Genomic DNA, 20,167 nt, shown 5'->3' on the forward strand with positions numbered 1-20,167 from the left:
TTTGAAGAGTTTTAGAATCAACTTCAAAAAAATAAAATAATAATAAGCCTTGAATAATTGGGCTCTGTGATCTCCTTTTGAGATCAGGGCTGCGTTCTCCGAAACTACCTTAACGCTACGTCGTTCTTAAGTTGTACCTTAAGAAGTACCTTATTGTTAATACGTGTTTTCCGAAACCTTCTTAGTTAAGTATACCTTCTGTAAGTCATACGTTCGTAAGGTTGGTCTGGAGCGCTCTTAGCTATACCTTATCGCTGCTGACGGTTCATACCGCTAGTGGCCACCACTACGCAAAAAGCTTTTTTACATCGCAGTTTAATTACACATAGAAAATTTTATATGAACATTTAATATAAAATCTGATTTAGTATTAAAATTACATTTTTACTTTACTTTAAAATTTTACACATAAAATACTTAAGTTGTTATAGCCTACACCCAGTGTATGGAAGTGTTTTCATTAACCCTCTGGGGTCTGAGGTGTTTTCTGGGCCCTGGAGGTGTTCTGACATGCTCTGACATTTCTGGTTATTTCTGTTACTTGTGACATTTTCATGGCTAAAGTCTAATTACACTGTATTCAGCACAAACTCTGCTACAATAATATATCAGCAGCATGTATGTAAAAGTTTGTAGTTTTGAGATAATGACATTTTTGCGTGGTTTGTGAAAATACAAAAAAAAATTCTCACTGAAATAAGGCCATGAAACCCATACTGATTATTTCTTCACAAGACTTTTGAAAATTGTATGATGTAGCCTTGAATATTTGCTCCAAAACTATGTGAAAATCACCCTGACTGCTCATTCAGATAAGACAATATATTGATTTAAAAATTTTACGACGTGTTTTGTGTTAGAAAGCTTTATGCGGGAGCTCATTAATATGTAAGCTTTTCTCACCTGAGAAAGACAAAGAACCTCCCCTAACGGCCCTATTAGGAGCTATCAGGCCCTGCCATTCTGAGCAACCTTGCACAATACTATAAATGAGGAGATTTAAAAAAGAATGGCTTTTAAATTGTTTGGATTTATTTACAACACAACATAATCCAAAGATACACAACAAATGCCAAAAAAGCACTTCAAAGACAGACCTTTGTGCCATTCCTAAAAACATTGTACATACCTTTAATTTCCAAGATTTTCACTTTACCGTGTTCACGTACAGAGACTCATGTGAATGTTGAAGTCCTCAGTGGCATCTGGGCCCTGAAAAAAAAAAAAGTGAACATACTGATATCAAGAGAAAGGCCTGCACGATTTTGGAAATAAATATTAGATTTTTCTGGTTAAAATTGCTTTTTAAAATTCCTTTTTAAAATTCACAGAATACACACACACACACACACACAAATGTTTCCAACATAATATAATGAACACCAGGTTTGTTGTGCCTTGTAGGCATAAGGTATATGCACAGTGCCGGATAAAATAATAATAACAATAAATAACCTATAGCAGTATAAATCTTTCAAAAGATTTCAGTAACAACTAAGCTAGAGAAAAATATATTGATTATCATGTTACTTCAAATGTTTCCATCCGTTATGATGATATGAAATGAGATAATAATAAAAACATGAAGCCGTTTGGTGCATTTTGCTTTCATCCAAAATATGATACAGTACATTCAAACGCGATCGCTATCAAAAATATGATACATTCAAACGCGATCGCTATCAAAAATATGATACATTCAAACGCGATCGCGCTCAAATATAAAACATAATGGTTACCATATACATATCTACGTTTAAGCAGATATCCACAAACACAGTAACAGTAAACACGGGTCTAAATATTATAATATTCCCCATATATCTAGCAACAGTTCAACTGCAACGTGACATTTATGCAACAATAACAAACTAATATATAAGAATTTCTTACCTTATCTTTCTTGTCTTCAAATCGCGTTCTTCTTCTTCTGAGGTAGCCTAAATCCAATGTAAGCTCAGGCACGTCTTTCAAACTCGACGAAAAGTGAAGTGTTTTGTTGTTGAGGTAATGAGCGAGTCCGCGTTCCATGTGGAGATTTGCATGTGAATCTCTTTTGCACGAGTGGGCGTGGCCGAATTAAAAATAATTAGGAAGCGTTTGAGAAGCTGGACATCTTGTTGGTTTTATACAAATTACTTAAACAGAGAATATTTGTTTTCGTTTTGAATCCGATCATTTAAAAGTACACACTTAAATGTTTATAAAGGTATATGGCTCATAAATGTGTGACAAGTATTCGCTGAGTTTTGTTTCAGTTTATAGACGTGCTCAAGAAAAAAAAGTTCACGGAGAGGCAGAACGCACACCCTGTTTATTTTCTTTATTTTACAAAAGCACAATGTTTTGATTTGATTGTAAGTGGACACATACAAAAGTAGAAATATCACAGATTCTTTTTTTTATTTCTTTTTTCTGTATGACTATAAATGACTGAGTAATTTAAGTTTATAGTGCTACAATGTGGAGAAAATCCAGCAAAACGCGCCCGCGCGTTTGCCGACCTCAGAGGGTTAATAAAGTTTCCATACACTAATGGTTGTTAGCTTTTTTTATTACTATCCTAAGGCACATCAGCTGGCGAACCATTTGACAGAAAAGGCTTAGGAGTCTATATAAAGAAAGATGAGTTTACACAAACTTTATAGCTATGGCAGCGAGACAGCGAGTACTTGTTTTAAATCAAAGACGGCGCCGTCCGCGGAGCCAGTTAGTGTATGTCAACTACATGGCTGGTGGATAATCAGCATACGTTGTGGAGAACATTAACACACTTATGGCCGTGAGGGTTTGGGATTGCACACTTGCTAAATTATAAACACATACTCTTTATAAAGAACATTGTTTTCTCAATACTTTACCTATACCGCTGTGAAGGAAAGAGCGCACAATCGATCATCGAGGCATCGATATCAACCTATTCAGCACCTCCACCATGGACAGCACCTGCTAAGGTCGAACTTAAGAAGGTTTACCTTAAGCAACATCCTAAGGTATAGTTCGGAGAACACACGTAGGAAATGTATACCTGTATTTAAGGTGTACCTTTTGAGTCTTCGTAGCGCGCTAAGAGACAACGTTATCGGAGAACGCAGCCCTGAAAAACAAAATGAACTTATGCAAAGAACAAGACTAAAAAAAAAAAAAATCTGAACGATCGATCAATGGTCCAAAACTGGAATGAGCTACCTCCAGGGCCGGCCTGCGGCATAGGCGGAATAGGCAAATGCTAGGGGCGCCACTCATCCATAGGGGTGCCAGAATGAGTGAACGAGTGTTTTTTTTTGTTTTTTTTTATTTTTTTTTTATAATACTATTTTAAAACCATTAATTTGAAATACTACCAAATAAAGCAAAAAAAAGTCAGGCTCATCAATCTTCCCCCACCCATCAAGTGCTTGAAGTGCGTCAGAAACAGAGCGCACGCGCGATCAGTTGTTGGTAATTTGTTGTGTAGCGTGCCGCATCCAATGTAGACAGCATTGCTTTTGTTAACACACAGCTCGTAGAAACGGGCCTGGCTGCTCGCATCAGTTCTAGACACGGTGAAAGTTTCCTGATTGTGACGGATGGCCGAATTTACATGACACATTATAAACGAGCATAGTCTGCGATAGATACAGTGCCAAAAAGAAGAGAAGAGGATAAAAGGGGATAAAGACAAAGGTAAAGTGATGTAGTGAATGAACAATTTATTGCATAGGAGAAAGATACTATAATTTCATGGCAGTTATTTTTACCTTAAACTTAATGTTAGCAGTTGTTCTGAGTTCTGAGTCCCCAGACTGTGTGATTTTGTAACAATCATGTCAGTTTTAAGACACATTTTTTATTATCACTTTTTTTTATTAATGTTTTACTCTACAGTTGTGCAGTTTTGGGGGGATACAGTACAGGCCAAAAGTTTGGAAACATTACTATTTTTGATGTTTTTGAAAGAAGTTTCTTCTGCTCATCAAGCCTGCAAAAATTTTTTTAAAAAGCTTGCTTATTTGATCAAAAATACAGAAAAAAATAAGAAATATTGTAATATATTATTACAATCTAAAATAATTGGTTTTCAATTTATTATACTTTAAATGATCATTTATTTATGTGATGCAAAGCTGAATTTTCAGCATCATTACTCCAGTCTTCAGTGTCACATGTGTCACGTACTGCTCAGAGACACAAAGTAGGAGATCCAAATGCAGCTTTATTGGCTGGGGCAATCCAGTGGCGTAATCCAAAGTACAGGCTAGGGTCATACACAGGCAGGTAGTCAAAACAAAGAAACAAACAAAACAAACAAAACAGGCAGGGACCAGAGGCAAGAGAGTAATCCAGGGACCAGAGGCAAGAGAGTAATCCAGGGAACAGGGCAAGATATCAAAAACCAAGAAACAAGAAAACCAGGGAAACGCTCAGAAATGCAGTGTAACACTTAACAAGACTTCGCCGTGAGTGAATGAATGAACAAGGTATATATAGACAGACTAACAGGATGAGACAGGTGAATGCAATCAGTGAATGAGGTACAGGTGAATGTGATCAGTGATAAGTGATGATGAGTCCGGGCAGTGAGTTATGGGAAATGTAGTTAGTGAGTGAATATGATAGTCTGATGTGGACTGCCCTCTGGTGGCTCACAAGGGCAGCTCCAGCTGGTGATCGTTACATAGCCCCCCCTTTAAGGAGCGGATTCCAGACGCTCCTAAAAGTGTCCAGGAGGGAGGTGGAGCGGAGGCGGACCCGGGGGCGGGACGGAGGGCCAGGCCCGTGCAGCGGAAGGGGACCTGAAGACTCCGGCAGGGCGGAAGGCCAGGGCGGAGCAGGCTGTGCAGGCGACCAGGGCGGAGCAGGCTGTGCAGGCGTCCAGGGCGGAGCAGGCTGTGCAGGCGTCCAGGGCGGAGCAGGCTGTGCAGGCGTCCAGGGCGGAGCAGGCGGAGCAGGCTGTGCAGGCGGAGCAGGCTGTGCAGGCGGCCAGGGCGGATCAGGCTGTGCAGGCGGCCAGGGCGGAGCAGGCTGTGCAGGCGGCCAGGGCGGAGCAGGCTGTGCAGGCGGCCAGGGCGGAGCAGGCTGTGCAGGCGGCCAGGGCGGAGCAGGCTGTGCAGGCGACCAGGGAGGGGACGACCCTTCAGGCGACCAGGGAGGAGACGACCCTTCAGGCGACCAGGGAGGAGACGACCCTTCAGGCGGCCAGGGCACAGGAACAGACACCGGCTCAGGAACAGGAACAGACACATGGACAGGAACAGACACCGGCTCAAGGACAGGAACAGACACCGGCTCAGGTACAGGAACAGACACCGGCTCAGGTACAGGAACAGACACAGGAACAAACACCGGCTCAAGGACAGGAACAGACACCGGCTCAGGTACAGGAACAGACACCGGCTCAGGAACAGACACCGGCTCAGCGGAGACCATCTTGTCCTGAAACACTGGCTCGGCGGTGGCCATCTTGTCCGAAGACACAGGCGTGGAGTCGGCCATCTTGTCCGAAGACACAGGCGTGGAGTCGGCCATCTTGTCCGCAGACACAGGCGTGGAGTCGGCCATCTTGTCCGAAGACACAGGCGTGGAGTCGGCCATCTTGTCCGAAGACACAGGCGTGGAGTCGGCCATCTTGTCCGAAGACACAGGCGTGGAGTCGGCCATCTTGTCCGAGGACACAGGCGTGGAGTCGGCCATCTTGTCCGAAGACACAGGCGTGGAGTCGGCCATCTTGTCCGAAGACACAGGCGTGGAGTCGGCCATCTTGTCCGAAGACACAGGCGTGGAGTCGGCCATCTTGTCCTGAGATACTGGTTCGGTGGCGGAGGTCATCGTGTCTGGAGACACAGGCACAGAAAGAGGAAGAGGAACAGATTCAAGCTCAGTATCCGGATCAGTTTCAGGCTCAGGAACAGATTCAGTCTCGGCGGGACGAGACACTTGACGGGCGGACGTGACGTGAAGCTCAGTCTCTGGATCGGCAGAAGTGACGTGAAGCTCAGTCTCTGGATCGGCAGAAGTGACGTGAAGCTCAGTCTCTGGATCGGCAGAAGTGACGTGAAGCTCAGTCTCTGGATCGGCAGAAGTGACGTGAAGCTCAGTCTCTGGATCGGCAGAAGTGACGTGAAGCTCAGTCTCTGGATCGGCAGAAGTGACGTGAAGCTCAGTCTCTGGATCGGCAGAAGTGACGTGAAGCTCAGTCTCTGGATCGGCAGAAGTGACGTGAACAGTCTCTGGATCAGCAGAAGTGACGTGAACAGTCTCTGGATCAGCAGAAGCGACGTGAACAGTCTCTGGATCAGCAGAAGCGCACTCTGAGCTTGACGGGACCAGCGGCGGCGAGGGCTTTGAGCTGGGTAGGACCAGCGGCGAAGAGGACTCTGAGCTGGTTAGGACCAGCGATGAAGAAGGCTTTGAGCTGGACAGAACCAGCGGCGAAGAGGGCTCTGAGCTGGACGGGACCAGCGGCGAAGAGGGCTCTGAGCTGGGCGGGACCAGCAGTGAAGGCTCTGTGCTGGACGGGACCAGCAGTGAAGGCTCTGTGCTGGACGGAACCAGCGGTGAAGGCTCTGTGCTGGACGGGACCAGCAGTGAAGGCTCTGTGCTTGACGGGACCAGCAGTGAAGGCTCTGTGCTGGACGGGACCAGCAGTGAAGGCTCTGTGCTGGACGGGACCAGCAGTGAAGGCTCTGTGCTGGACGGGACCAGCAGTGAAGGCTCTGTGCTGGACGGGACCAGCAGTGAAGGCTCTGTGCTGGACGGAACCAGCGGTGAAGAGGGCTCTGTGCTGGACGGGACCAGCGGTGAAGAGGGCTCTGTGCTGGACGGGACCAGCGGTGAAGAGGGCTCTGTGCTGGACGGGACCAGCGGTGAAGAGGGCTCTGTGCTGGACGGGACCAGCGGTGAAGAGGGCTCTGTGCTGAACGGGACCAGCAGTGAAGAGGGCTCTGGGCTGGCGTGAAGTGCAGGCTTAGCTGGACTGGCGTGAAGTGCGGGCTCGGCTGGACTGGGGTGCCACGGAAGGAAGCTCTCCAGACATCTGGAGAGTGCCTCTCTCCAATCCAGACCAGAGAGATCGGGGAGCTCCCTCGGGTCGACCTCCTTAGCCCCCAGCCGGTAACATAACTTAATAGCCTCGTCACCCAGAGAGCAAGAGGCAGCGAGAGGAAAAAACCCCCAGGTGTACTGGAACAGATCGAGGCTATCCAGGGCTAAGGCCGCGATCTGTCCAGCGAACTCCCGGCTCATACTGGGAAGATCAGGTGAGATCCGTACTGCTGTATTACAGGAGGTCATAGCTGCTGGATCTGAAGTGTGGCGAAGTCTTCTGTCACGTACTGCTCAGAGACACAAAGTAGGAGATCCAAATGCAGCTTTATTGGCTGGGGCAATCCAGTGGCGTAATCCAAAGTACAGGCTAGGGTCATACACAGGCAGGTAGTCAAAACAAAGAAACAAACAAAACAAACAAAACAGGCAGGGACCAGAGGCAAGAGAGTAATCCAGGGACCAGAGGCAAGAGAGTAATCCAGGGAACAGGGCAAGATATCAAAAACCAAGAAACAAGAAAACCAGGGAAACGCTCAGAAATGCAGTGTAACACTTAACAAGACTTCGCCGTGAGTGAATGAATGAACAAGGTATATATAGACAGACTAACAGGATGAGACAGGTGAATGCAATCAGTGAATGAGGTACAGGTGAATGTGATCAGTGATAAGTGATGATGAGTCCGGGCAGTGAGTTATGGGAAATGTAGTTAGTGAGTGAATATGATAGTCTGATGTGGACTGCCCTCTGGTGGCTCACAAGGGCAGCTCCAGCTGGTGATCGTTACACATGTGACATCCGGTCTATGATCCTTTAGAAATCATTGTAATATTCTGATTTATTATGAGTGTTGGAAACAGTTCTGCTGCCTAATATATTTGATGAATAAAATATTAAAAAGAACTGCATTTATTAAAAATAAAATAAAAAATAGAAAAAATATTTTCTAATTATATAAATCATCTTTACGATCACTTTTTATCAATTTAACACATCCTTGCTAAATAAAAGTATTGATTTATTTAAAAAAAAGAAAGAACAAAATTACTGACCCCAAATTACTGACCAGTAGAGTATATTGTTGTTACAAAAGATTTATATTTTTAAAACATTTTCTTCTTTTTTTTTTTTTTTACTTTTTATTCATCAAAGTGTCCTAAAAAGTATCACAGGTTATGAAACTATGTGAACTTTTTAATGCATACATTTTGTTGATGTTGTGTCTTTTTTATGTGTTGATCAGATCTGTGCCATCCTCTACATCCTACTATCAGACCCATATCAGGCAGGACAAATCTGAAGCAGTCCTGCAGACACACACACTGGAGACTGGAGACCTGCAGAGAGTCAAAGACCAGCACAAAACCAGCATGAAGAACAAGTACGAGAGATTATTTGAGGGAATGAAACTACAGGGGAATCAAACCCTCCTGAACAGGATCTACACACAGCTCTACATCATAGAGGGAGAGAGAGAAGGAGTGAATGAAGAACATGAGGTTTTACAGATGGAGAAAACAGTCAGAACACAACACTCACAATACACTCCAATTGACTGCAATGACATCTTTAAAGCCTCTCCTGAACCAGGACATGAGGAGAAAGATCAAATCAAGACTGTTCTTACGAAAGGCATCGCTGGAATTGGGAAAACTGTCTCTGTGCAGAAGTTCATTCTGGACTGGGCCGAGGGAAAAGCCAATCATGATGTAGATTTCATGTTTGTACTTCCATTTCGAGAGCTGAACTTAATCCGAGATCATCAGTACAGTCTTCATAGACTTCTGCTGAACTTTCATCCTGAACTTCAAGACCTGGACTCAAAGATTTATGAGGAGTGTAAAATTGGGTTCATCTTTGATGGTCTGGATGAAAGCAGAATCCCACTGATGTTTTCAGACGCTCAGGAAGTTTCTGATGTGACTGAGACTTCATCAGTGGATGTGTTGATATCAAACCTCATGAAAGGAGATCTGTTTCCCTCTGCTCTCATCTGGATCACCTCCAGACCAACAGCAGCCAATCAGATCCCCTCCAAATACATCAACCGTCTGACAGAGATTCAGGGATTCAATGAACGTCAGAAGGAGGAGTATTTCAGGAAGAGAATCAGTGATGAGCATCAAGCCAGCAGAATCATCTCACACATCAGAGGAGCAAGAAGCCTCCACATCATGTGCCACATACCCGTCTTCTGCTGGATCTCCTCCACTGTGCTTCAGAAGCTCCTGGAAGAAGATCTGAGTGCAGAAATCCCTCAAACTCTGACTGAAATGTACATCCACTTCCTGCTGATTCAGATCAACATGAGGAATCAGAAGTATGAAGAGAGAGATCCAGAGAAACTCCTGCAGTCCAACAGAGAAGTGATTGTGAAACTTGCTGAAGTGGCTTTCCATCAGCTGATGAAGGGCAATGTGATGTTCTATGAGGAGGACCTGAGAGAGAGCGGCATAGATGTCACTGAAGCCTCAGTGTATTCTGGGATTTGCACTGAGATCTTTAAGGAGGAATCTGTGATTCATCAGAGGAAAGTCTACAGCTTTGTTCATCTGAGTGTTCAAGAGTTTCTCGCTGGTTTCTATGCATTTTATCATTATGTTATAAAAAATGTTGACACGTTGCAGTTCTGTGATGTGATGCATAATCTGCATAGAGATGCAGTAAATAAAGCTCTTGAGAGTGAGAAGGGACATCTGGATCTGTTCTTGCGGTTCCTGCTGGGTGTCTCACTGGAGTTCAATCAGAGACTCTTACAGGATCTACTGACTCACACAGAGAACAGCTCAGAGAGCATCAGGAGAACCACACAGTACATTACAGAGAAGATCAATGATGGACATGGACTCTCCACTGAAAGATCCATCAATCTGTTCCTCTGTCTGCTGGAAGTAAAAGATCAGACTTTTTCCAGAGAGATTGAAGAGTTTCTGAAATCAGACAAACACTCAGAGAAGAAACTCTCTCCTGCTCAATGCTCAACAATCGCCTACATGCTTCAGATCTCAGAGGAGGTGCTGGATGAGCTGGACCTCAAGAAATACAACACATCAGATGAGGGTAGAAGAAGACTGATACCAGCTGTGATCAACTGCAGAAAAGCTCTGTGAGTGTTTAATTTTGTCTTAATGTCTTAAATTGTGTCTTAATCATTTCATTTGAACGTCTTTTACAAAAATATATGATATTATAAAAAATTAATTTTCATGTGTTTTAATCTTTTTCAGTCTTGGTGGCTGTAATCTCACTGGTCAGTCATGTGAAATTGTGTCATCAGTTATTCAATCCTCAAATTGTGTCCTGATAGAGCTGGATCTGAGTAATAATGACCTCCGTGATTCAGGAGTGAAGCTGCTCTCTGATGGACTGAAGTTTACGAAGTGTCAGCTGGAGATACTGAGGTGTATAAGAACATATAAGGAATAATGTACAGTCAGCCGGTCATAATGTTGATGTGTGTTTGTAGATGATCTAACTGTGTGTGTGTCTGTAGGTTGTCGGGCTGTATGGTGACAGAGGAAGGCTGTGGTTTTGTGTCTTCAGCTCTGAGTTCAAACCCCTCACACCTGAGAGAGCTGGATATGAGCTACAATCACCCAGGAGAATCAGGAGTTCAGCTGCTCAACGACAAACTCAATGATCCAAACTGCTCACTGAAGATACTCAAGTTTGTTTATATGTTATGACTCATATGTGTCACCTAAGAGGGATCTTTTGTTAAGAAATTCCTACTGAAATATCTGTATGGTCTTATAACTTTTTAACTGGCTTTATCTGATATAATACAGCAGAATTCACAAATCTCACATACGAGAAAACAGTGAGCAGTTGGTATTTCAAATTTTGAGAGTGTAAAACTAGAGAACAGTTTCTTTAATAGCAAATTACTACAACCCATATATTTTTAAAGTCCCACTAGGATTCTAGAGAGCTTAGTGTTAAAAGGTTAAATGCTATTACAATCTGCAGTACTTTTGTTTGCAATGTTTGATTGCGATGTTTTGTTGTCTGTGCTGACCAGCACATATGATTCACTCTGTGCTATCCTGTCTCTGGTCTGGAGCACACTGGTGTTGGTGCTGCAGTGGTCTACGTGACACAGATGTAAAATCAGGGGCCGTGTTCACAAAAAAATCTTGAGGCTAATACTCTTAATGGTTTACGACCAAAACCCTGGATCACAGCCAAAAAGGGCTTGACTAAAAGGTCTTGAGGTTTATGCACCTCGGATATGTTGCGTATGAGTGCTGCTATGACAAGAATAAGTGTTACAATCGGTTGCAGCAAGGATGAAACAGGATCTCCGTGCAGCAGCTTTATTAAACAAAAACAAACTCAAATCTTCAACAAACAGACACTCAGGAACAAGATCGGGAACAGAACAACCAAAACATGTAATGTTAAGAACTGACAAAGAACAAGACAGAACTAAAAAGCTCATTAACAAGACACACCTGAACTGAGCAAGCAATCAATCAAACACTATAGAAACAAACAGGCAGGGAGCGGTGAAAGACAGAACTGAACTGATTGATAGAACACAGACAATAGGCTTGTTGTACCGGTGCTGCACAGACTGATCTGTTCATGACATCAAAATACCGCAAGAGCGATTCAAAAGTATACGGACCCGTCTGCTCTCTAATCGCTCTCACAGTACTTTGATGTCATAAACCGACCGGTCTGTGCAGCGCCGGTTCAAGTCGAACCAGCCTAAGGACAGAAATAAAAACAGACTGACAACGTGACAATAAGACAGATGACAGGGAACCTTGTTCTGTGGTGAGAGCACCACAGCAATTCAGGTAGTTTGAGCTTGCCTTTAGAAGTCTCTGTACCTGTTATGAACACACCTCTGATGGGTTTGGAATGACATGAGGGAGAGTAAATGATGACATAATTAAAAATTTTGGGTGAACTCATTAAAGTTCACAAAACGCATTTTATTTGCAATTTTAGGAATCTTCCCACATATAATGTAATTTTTGTTTGTGTGTGTTTTTGTCTATGTGTAGTTTGGACCATGGAGGATATTTCAGGATCACACCAGGACTGAGAAAATGTAGGTCCTCTCATTCACACACACACACACACACACACACACACACACACAGACAAACACACTGGTAGGGCTGGGTAAAACATACCAATTTCTCGATTTGAATAGATTTTTGTCATATTGAAGAACCATTATCGATTCTTAAATCCCAAAAATGTCATTCTCTGTCAATAGCCCTATTCGGATGGAACTAGTTTTCCAGGGGGTCGTTAGTGAAATTCGTGTTTCACAGACGTGAAAATGTACTTCTCCTCTTGTGCGAAAAAAAACCCCATACAATTAATAAATGGAGCCAAATCGTGGAAACTGCAAAGACTGCCCATTTTAATATCAGTGTCAGGTATGAGTAAGATACTTGTCTAGATTTCTCTGCTCAATTATTTATAACAAACAGCCACTGCTATAAATTCATGAAGTTTACTTGAATGCTTTTTTATAATACATTAAAATCATAAAAACTGATAATAAATGAAAAGACATATACGTGACGCACGCACAGGACATGTCCTTCTGTAACGGCCACATCTAGAAAACACACACTCCCACCTCTGTAATAAACACAGAGATATTAGTCACATCCAAATCGGTACATGAAATCACAGACATTGAGTGGTAAGAATTGTAACTCAAACGCCGCTTAGAAAACTAGTACCGTCCGAATAGGGCTTCTGCTGTTTTCAGTTGATGAATGAACAAAACTTTGTAGTGCGCCTCCCATCTAATAAATCGGAATACGCTTTGTGCTGTGTTACTTCTGATATAAAACAACATCTGAGCTTTCAAATTCAGTAAATTTTATTACGAAATTCAAAACATTAAATACTATTTTGCGCTCTTTAATGTGGCGCGACAGAATCTGTGTAATCGCTGAAAGGCGGCAATAAAATGGCTTGTATACAATGTCATGTAATGTTACATTTACCTCAGAAAAGCCGTTCAATGTCCATAAACTAGCTGGTCAGCTAGAAAAAATTACTTAATAAATGCACTATATTGTATATTCAATGTATTTCTACTTATCCTGTTCTTCAAGTTTGGTGGGTGCACAGATAGAGTGAAAGTTGCTTTGTTCAGAGCATACTGTACTCCTCTCTACAATGCACACTTGTGGTCTAGTTTCAGCAAAGCTAGCTTGCATAAACTCCAGGTAGCTTACAATGATGCACTGAGAATTCTGCTGAGAAGACCACGCTGGTGCAGTGCCAGTGAGATGTTTGTGGCTGCAGGTGTTAATACACTGCAAGCCACATTGAGAAATGTTATGTACAAATTTATATGTCGGCTGAATAACTCAGAGAATTACATAATTATGGCATTGACCAGCATCAAGTTTAGCACTACACGGTATAAGTCCAAGTTATGGAAGCATTGGTATAGTTGTCTCCTCTGAAGTTTTTTATTGTATTGTGTGTACTGTCTTGTTTTTTTATTTGGACCTGTGAGTCTGTAATAAAGTTTATTATTATTATTATTATTTATTATTATTATTCAATAGCTATTTAATGTATGGTTGAATAAATATGTCATGCTTTTTATGACAGCCACTATTTATATAAAAAAAAACGAGTAGAAACATGATTATGTCATTAAACATTTATTATTATAATGTTATTATTATAAATACTTCCTTATGTGTAATTTAAATGTAAGTAGCCTGTAAATCAGTTAATTGTATTTTTAACCTTTAATATAATAGTGATGTAACTAAAGTTTACAGCATTAGTCAACAGATTTCCAGTTTTGCCATGTACTGTACCTGATAGGCCTCAATTAACAGATTTAGAATTGAATTGTATCTTGTTAATCGAAATCGAATCTTGAAATTTGTGTAAATGCCTATCTCTAGGTTGAACCAGTCAGCTGTGCCCTATAGAAAATTATGTGATTACAAGCAGATTGAGTTAAAGACCTATCAGCCTGCGTATATATTATCCCCCTACACTAACCCTACCCTTTACAGAAAACTTTCTGCATTTATACATAAAAAATAAAAAAATAAAAAAATAATAACTAGATGCGAAAGTTCGTCGAGACAAACTTTAACCCTCTGGGGTCTGAGGGGTTTTTGGGGTCCTTGAGATGTTCTGACATGCCCTGACATTTGTGCTTTTTTCAGTTGCTTATAAACATATTAATGGCAAAGGTGTAAATTCACTCTATTTAGCACAAACAGGGCTACCATAATATGTGAACAACTTGCATGTACATGTTTGTATTTTTGATAGAATAATGTTTATGCATGGTTTTTTCAAAAACAAAAAACTAAAGTTTCTGAAATAAGGCCATAAAACACATTCTAAATATATGTAAATAAGACTTTTGACTAATGGATGACGTTGCCTAGAATTTTTTCTTCAAAATTATGTGAAAATCATCCTGCCTAATCATTCACATAACACAATACATTGATTTAAATCTTGTAAAACACTTTTTGTTTGGAAAGGCCATATGCGGGTGGGCGTGATTCACACCTGCAGAGTCAATGGGGCCCGCATAATGAGGCTGCATACGTAATGAGCCTTTCATTCAGGTGTGTGACTGAGCCACAAGAATGCAAGGACAATATATAACTGGTTTGTTGTTTTTTTCCACAAATTTTGCTTGCAAATTGTACAATATCCAAGGTAAACATTTCTAGTAATTGTGCAGTTAATTGTTCTCATACTGTATTTTCAGATTTGGAATATATTCTCTTCCCAAATGTGTCACTAATAAAGCATAATAAAATTATTTAAAGAGAAGGCTTATAATGACCTTTTAAGATTTTGTTTACATCTATCCTTATATATATATATATATATATATATATATATATATATATATATATATTTTTTTTTTTTTTTTTTTTTTTTTTTTTTAAGGTTATACAATTACAACAACATTTAAAATTGTAAAAATATTTCCAGTGTAATCTTTCTTTGTATTCGCGATTCATATTAAAACAGTATTTTTGCCAGCTGTAGTAGCTCCACAACAGCGCACATCTGTGCATTCATTCATTCATAGTAACGCGATTCATATTTAAACAGTATTTTTGCCCGCTGTAGTAGCTCCACAACAGCAGGCATCTGTGCGTTCATTCATTCAGATTAGAACAAAGCAAATAGAACTGACCTATTCCTCAGCGGGATCCGTTTGCTCCTCGAAATGATACTTCCAGAACTTCTGAGGTAAATTTTTGCAGGATTATTATCAAGATAGTATTATTCCTCACAGCATCGTAAAGTACATAAGTCTGAAAGTGAACTCGCGGTGTGTGTTATCCAGCTGATGTGGGCGTTTCACAGGTTTGTTTGGATCGCCTCACATTTGCGTTTGAATAGCGCGGTCTCTCCGTGGGCGGAGCACATTAAAACTTAATTAGCTGAGATGAGAACGACTGACATCTCTCTCTTTGCATACATATTACATAAACTGTGAATATTTGTTTTTTATAAAAATTACTTCATTTAAAAGAAGAGAATTCAAGCTTCATGCCTGTGTGACTGTATGCCTGTTTGACTGAGTATTCGCTGAGTTACAGTTCATTTTCGGACGCGTTTCAGAATTGACTTCACTGACGGAGAGGAGGCAGAACTCGCATCATGTTTATTTTTCTTTATTTGGCGAAAAGCACAACACTTTCTTTTTATTATGAGCATACACAAAAAAAATACACACTAAACAGGATCGATTGATGTATAACACAAGCATATAAGATAAAAATAAAAAATAAAAATTTTTTTTTTTTTTGCACTCATACGGAAAAAAACGAGCCTATCGCGCCGGCGCGATAGCCGACCTCAGGGGGTTAAGTTGGCTTGAGAAAGTTTGGAGCAGAACGTTTTTTGCTAGGCGGTTGCTAGGATGTTATGGGTGGTCGCTATGGTCAAGTCAAGTCTAGTGGAATTTATTGATTGATCAAATAAAATTAAATATCCCCAAAATATCCCCAACTGAGCAAGCCAAAGGCAACAGTGGCAAGGAACCGAAAAACTCCATCAAGTGACCTAATGGTGTCCTAAAACTCCATCAGGTGACCTAATGGAGAAAAAAAAAACCTTGGGAGAACCCAGGCTCAGTCGGGGCCAGTTCTCCTCTGGCATTTATGAACTATAGGCCGGATTGTAGTTTGAACTGTAAGATTAAAAATATTATATGAATGCCTGGCCGAAAAGATGCGTCTTTAATCTAGTTTTAAACTGGGAGAGCGAGTCCGAGCAACGAACAGTATCAGGAAGACTATTACAGAGTTTTGGAGCTAAATGTGAAAATGCTCTGCCTCCTTTGGTTGATCTGGATATCCTAGGTATGACCAAAAGCCTTGAATTTAGTGATCTTAAAGAGCGCGATGGATTATAGGGCGATAGAAGATCCGTTAAATAGACTGGAGCTAAGCCGTTTAGGGCTTTATAAGTCAGTAGCAATACCTTGTAAATAATACGGAACTTTATAGGTAACCAATGCAGTGATGATAAAATCGGTGTTATATGATCATATTTTCTTGATCTAGTAAGAACTCTAGCGGCTGCATTTTGGACTAACTGTAGCTTGTTTATTGAGGAGGCAGGACAACCGGGTGTCCTGGGTGGTTGCTATGGTGTTGCTAGGCGGTTGCTAAGGTATTCAGGGCGGTTGATATGGTATTACTAGGTGGTTGGTAGTTGTCACAGATGGTTACTATGGAGTCTTTATAGAGTTCTTAGCATGATCTTGGCATGATTTAGCACTTAACTAATCGCTATTAGCATGTAGCTATTCACTGCTAGCATGTGTAGCATGTTGGAAGTGCTGTTTGCTAGCATGAGTCAAAAGAGCCAAACCTCATCTCTAGATGTTCTGATACAGAGATATAGGTCTTGCTAAACGGTTGCTAGGGTACTCAAGTTTGGTTGCTATGGAGTTGCTTGGGAGCCGGGAGCTTTAAACTTAAGAAGTTTAAAGTGGTTTGAAGTTTAAAGTAGTTTACAGCAGTTTGAAGTTTATAACGGATAGATAGATAAATAAGTTAGATAGACAGACACACACACTAACTCGCTCACACACTCACTCAGACACACACACTCAGAGTTTATGACTTTAGAGTTTATAAGTGTATAAATTGATGAGTTTATAAGTGTATGAGTTTTTGAGTTTTGAGTTTATAAGTTTAAACAAGTTTAGAGTTTATAAGTTTAAATGAGTTTAGAGTTTACAAGTTTAAATGAGTTTAGAGTTTATAAGTTTAAATGAGTTTAAGAGTTCAGAGTTTATTAATTTATGAGTTTAAGAGTTCATAAGTCTATGAATTCATGAGTTTATAAGTTAATTAGTTTATAAGTGTATGAGTTTAGAGTTTATAAGTTTAAATGAAGTAAATTTAGTAGTTTGAAGTTTAAATTACTTTAAAGTTTAATTTAGTCTGAAGTTTAAAGTAGTTTGAAGTTTAAAATAGTTTGAAGTAGATAGATAGATGAGTTTATTAGTTTAAATTAGTCTCAATGGCTTTTATATTATATAGAATGGCAGTTTGATTTAGTCTAGGGTTTCAAGGAGTTTAGATTTGAAATTTTGGCAGTTTGATTTAGTTTAGGGTTTCAAGGGATTTAAATTTGAATTTTTGGCAGTTTGGCAGTTTAAAAAACCTGAACATTCCGCAATTTTAATTCAAATGTTTTTTTCCGAGTTTTGATCGTCATTTTTAGGAAAACCGTAAGTCCGATCAGTCTGAAAAGATATAGCAACTCGAGTCAGATCAGTCTGAGTGTCTGAGCCGAGTTTGGAGTATGTAGAGTTAAAGCTCTAGGAGGAGATCCATTTAGATTTTTTTAGTCTCAGAAGAAAAATAATAAAAAGTTTAAGTACAATATCAGTAAGTTGGCTTTCTCAAGCCAACTTAATTAGTATGATTATAAGCTGTTTTCCTCATGGGGACCAAAACCTTGTGGGGACATTTGGTCATCATAACATAGGGCAGTGGTCGGCAACGGGGCCAAAACTGTCCCGCCAGCAATAACATAAAAATAGATCTGAAATAGATCTGTCATGACAGCAAGAGTTACTCACAATCACTTCGTCTTTAGTGATTTTGCCTTCAAAATAAAAGTACGAGAACATTTTTGGAGCAATGTTTTATTTTGAGATGAATTGAGAGCTTTTAATTTGAAAAGTTCTGAAAGACATTCAAAAGAGTCTGTGGCTCGCTTCGTTGCAGATCAGACACACCAGCTTTGTCGTCACAACAGTAGGTAGGATGAACGCATAGTTGTCTTTGATCTTCTTTGTCTGCCCTATTTTCACTGTCAACTTTCGTCTTTAGACTCTTTGATAGTGCAATTTTCTCTCAGCTAGCTAGCTTAAATGTTAACATCTCTCTGCACATGGCGTAATAGCATACCTCCAGCACGCAAACAATTAGATAAATGCAGTTTCGTACATGAGGATGCCAAGGAATAATTCTGAGTGTAAAAGTAGGCTACATCAAATGATTATTACAATAAGGTAGGTTCCATTGTGTAACAAGCAAATTAAAATGATTCACATTTATTATTCACAATATGGAAAGAGAAAATAAAACACAGTTCGTTAAGAGCATGATTCAAACATGCCATTAATGGGCTTATTCAAGTCCTCTTTTATTTTTTTTGTTATTTTTATCAATTCCGCATCTTCCACATATGTGTGTTTTAGCAAGACGGTCTGTGTTGCAGGTTGGTGAATGAAAATACTTGCCAGGTTACGTGTCACTACTGCTTTATTAATTTATCCAGTGTAAAATAAGGAAACCGCCACACAAATTTGGCTTTTTGTTAATGACTGTCCTACTACAGGATTTAACACAGAGTAACAGCTCACTACCGGTTACAAACACTGTCACAGGCCATTATAATTGCATTTTCATCAATTCATTCTTAAATTATCCCTTGACTATGTTCTAGCCCGCCATCTAGTGGCAAAATTTATTTATTGGCCCGACGCCAAACTTAGCCGACCCTTGATGTAGGGTTTACCAAATACACACACATAAACACACACACACAGCTGTGCATATTTAACAATGTAAAAGATGTTCTGATCTCTCTTGTTGTGTTCAGATGCCTGTGGTCTCACACTGGATCCAAACACAGCACACACTCAACTCATTCTGTCTGAGGAGAACAGAAAGGCAACATGTGTGAAAGATCATCAGCCGTATCCTGATCATCCAGAGAGATTTGAGAACCAGGAGCTGATTCTGTGTCGAGAGAGTCTGACTGGACGCTGTTACTGGGAGGTTAAATGGAGTGGCTCGGGTCATGTAGCAGTGACATATAAAGAAATCAGCAGGAAAAGTGGGATTGGTTGTTGGTTTGGACTCAATGAAGAGTCCTGGAGTCTGTATTGTTCTGATAAGAATTACACTGTCTGGTTCAATAATAACAGCACTGATGTATCTGGGCCTTCAGCCCGCTCTAATAGAGTAGGAGTGTATGTGGACGTGTCGGCCGGCACTCTGTCCTTCTACAGCGTCTCTGACACACACACACTCACACACATACACACATTCAACACCACATTCACTGGACCCCTCTATGCTGGATTTGGGGTTTATCCTGAATCTTCAGTGTCTCTGTGTCAGATTTAACAACCTCCGGTGAGGAACGTCAGAAGCATATCTCCACCTCAGAGCAAAAAAACCAAAAGGTTATTACGATATTATATATTGTCAATGCAATTTTCTCACAATTGTGACATCAATTAATAGTCACAATTATAAGAAATAGAGTTGCAATTGTGTAGTCACAATGAATGAGCTTACTTTGCGAAATACAAGTCAGATTTTAATATAAATTTAGTCAAGTCACCTTCATTTATATAGCACAATATAGATTGTTCCAAAGTAGCTTTACAGTGATAACAGTTGACATTTGGTCGATGAACTGTCACACCTTTAGTACAGTGGGGGAAGTTGGAATTACCTGATTGGTCAGTTTGAATGTCTCACATTTCTTTAGTTACATGGTCAGGGAAAGGATAAAAGAAGATTGTAACTCTTGCTCTGTCTCTTTGATGCTCTGGCTCTCTGGCTCTCTTCTTCCCTGGGTCCCTTTCTTGGGGCTCTCTTCTTATTCTTGGGGCTCTCTC

At 40.7% G+C, this 20,167-nt stretch overlaps 2 protein-coding genes across 3 annotated transcripts in view; one reads left to right on the forward strand and one right to left on the reverse strand.

The window, feature by feature from the left end:
- LOC307165010 (NLR family CARD domain-containing protein 3-like) overlaps window positions 1-20,167 on the forward strand; it is a 38,216-nt gene that overhangs the window by 17,260 nt on the left and 789 nt on the right. For both annotated transcript variants that reach the window (XM_079882258.1, XM_079882257.1), the window contains exons 3-7: window positions 8,270-10,132; window positions 10,254-10,427; window positions 10,520-10,693; window positions 12,042-12,088; window positions 19,138-20,167. The exon at window positions 19,138-20,167 is cut by the window's right edge and continues 789 nt beyond it. In XM_079882258.1, coding sequence (XP_079738384.1) covers window positions 8,270-10,132; window positions 10,254-10,427; window positions 10,520-10,693; window positions 12,042-12,088; window positions 19,138-19,667 — 2,788 coding nt within the window. In that variant the 3' untranslated portion in view covers window positions 19,668-20,167. The remainder of the gene's footprint in view (window positions 1-8,269; window positions 10,133-10,253; window positions 10,428-10,519; window positions 10,694-12,041; window positions 12,089-19,137) is intronic.
- On the reverse strand, window positions 665-7,708 carry LOC307165011 (uncharacterized protein). The gene is made up of 2 exons (XM_079882259.1): window positions 1,894-7,708; window positions 665-1,212 (listed from the first exon to the last, which is right to left on the reverse strand). The coding sequence occupies exon 1, from the start codon at window positions 7,270-7,272 to the stop codon at window positions 4,654-4,656; it is 2,619 nt and encodes an 872-aa protein (XP_079738385.1). The 5' UTR covers window positions 7,273-7,708; the 3' UTR covers window positions 665-1,212; window positions 1,894-4,653.

Source organism: Squalius cephalus, assembly GCF_949319135.1.
Source record: "Squalius cephalus genome assembly, chromosome: 9".
Taxonomy (NCBI): domain Eukaryota; kingdom Metazoa; phylum Chordata; class Actinopteri; order Cypriniformes; family Leuciscidae; genus Squalius; species Squalius cephalus.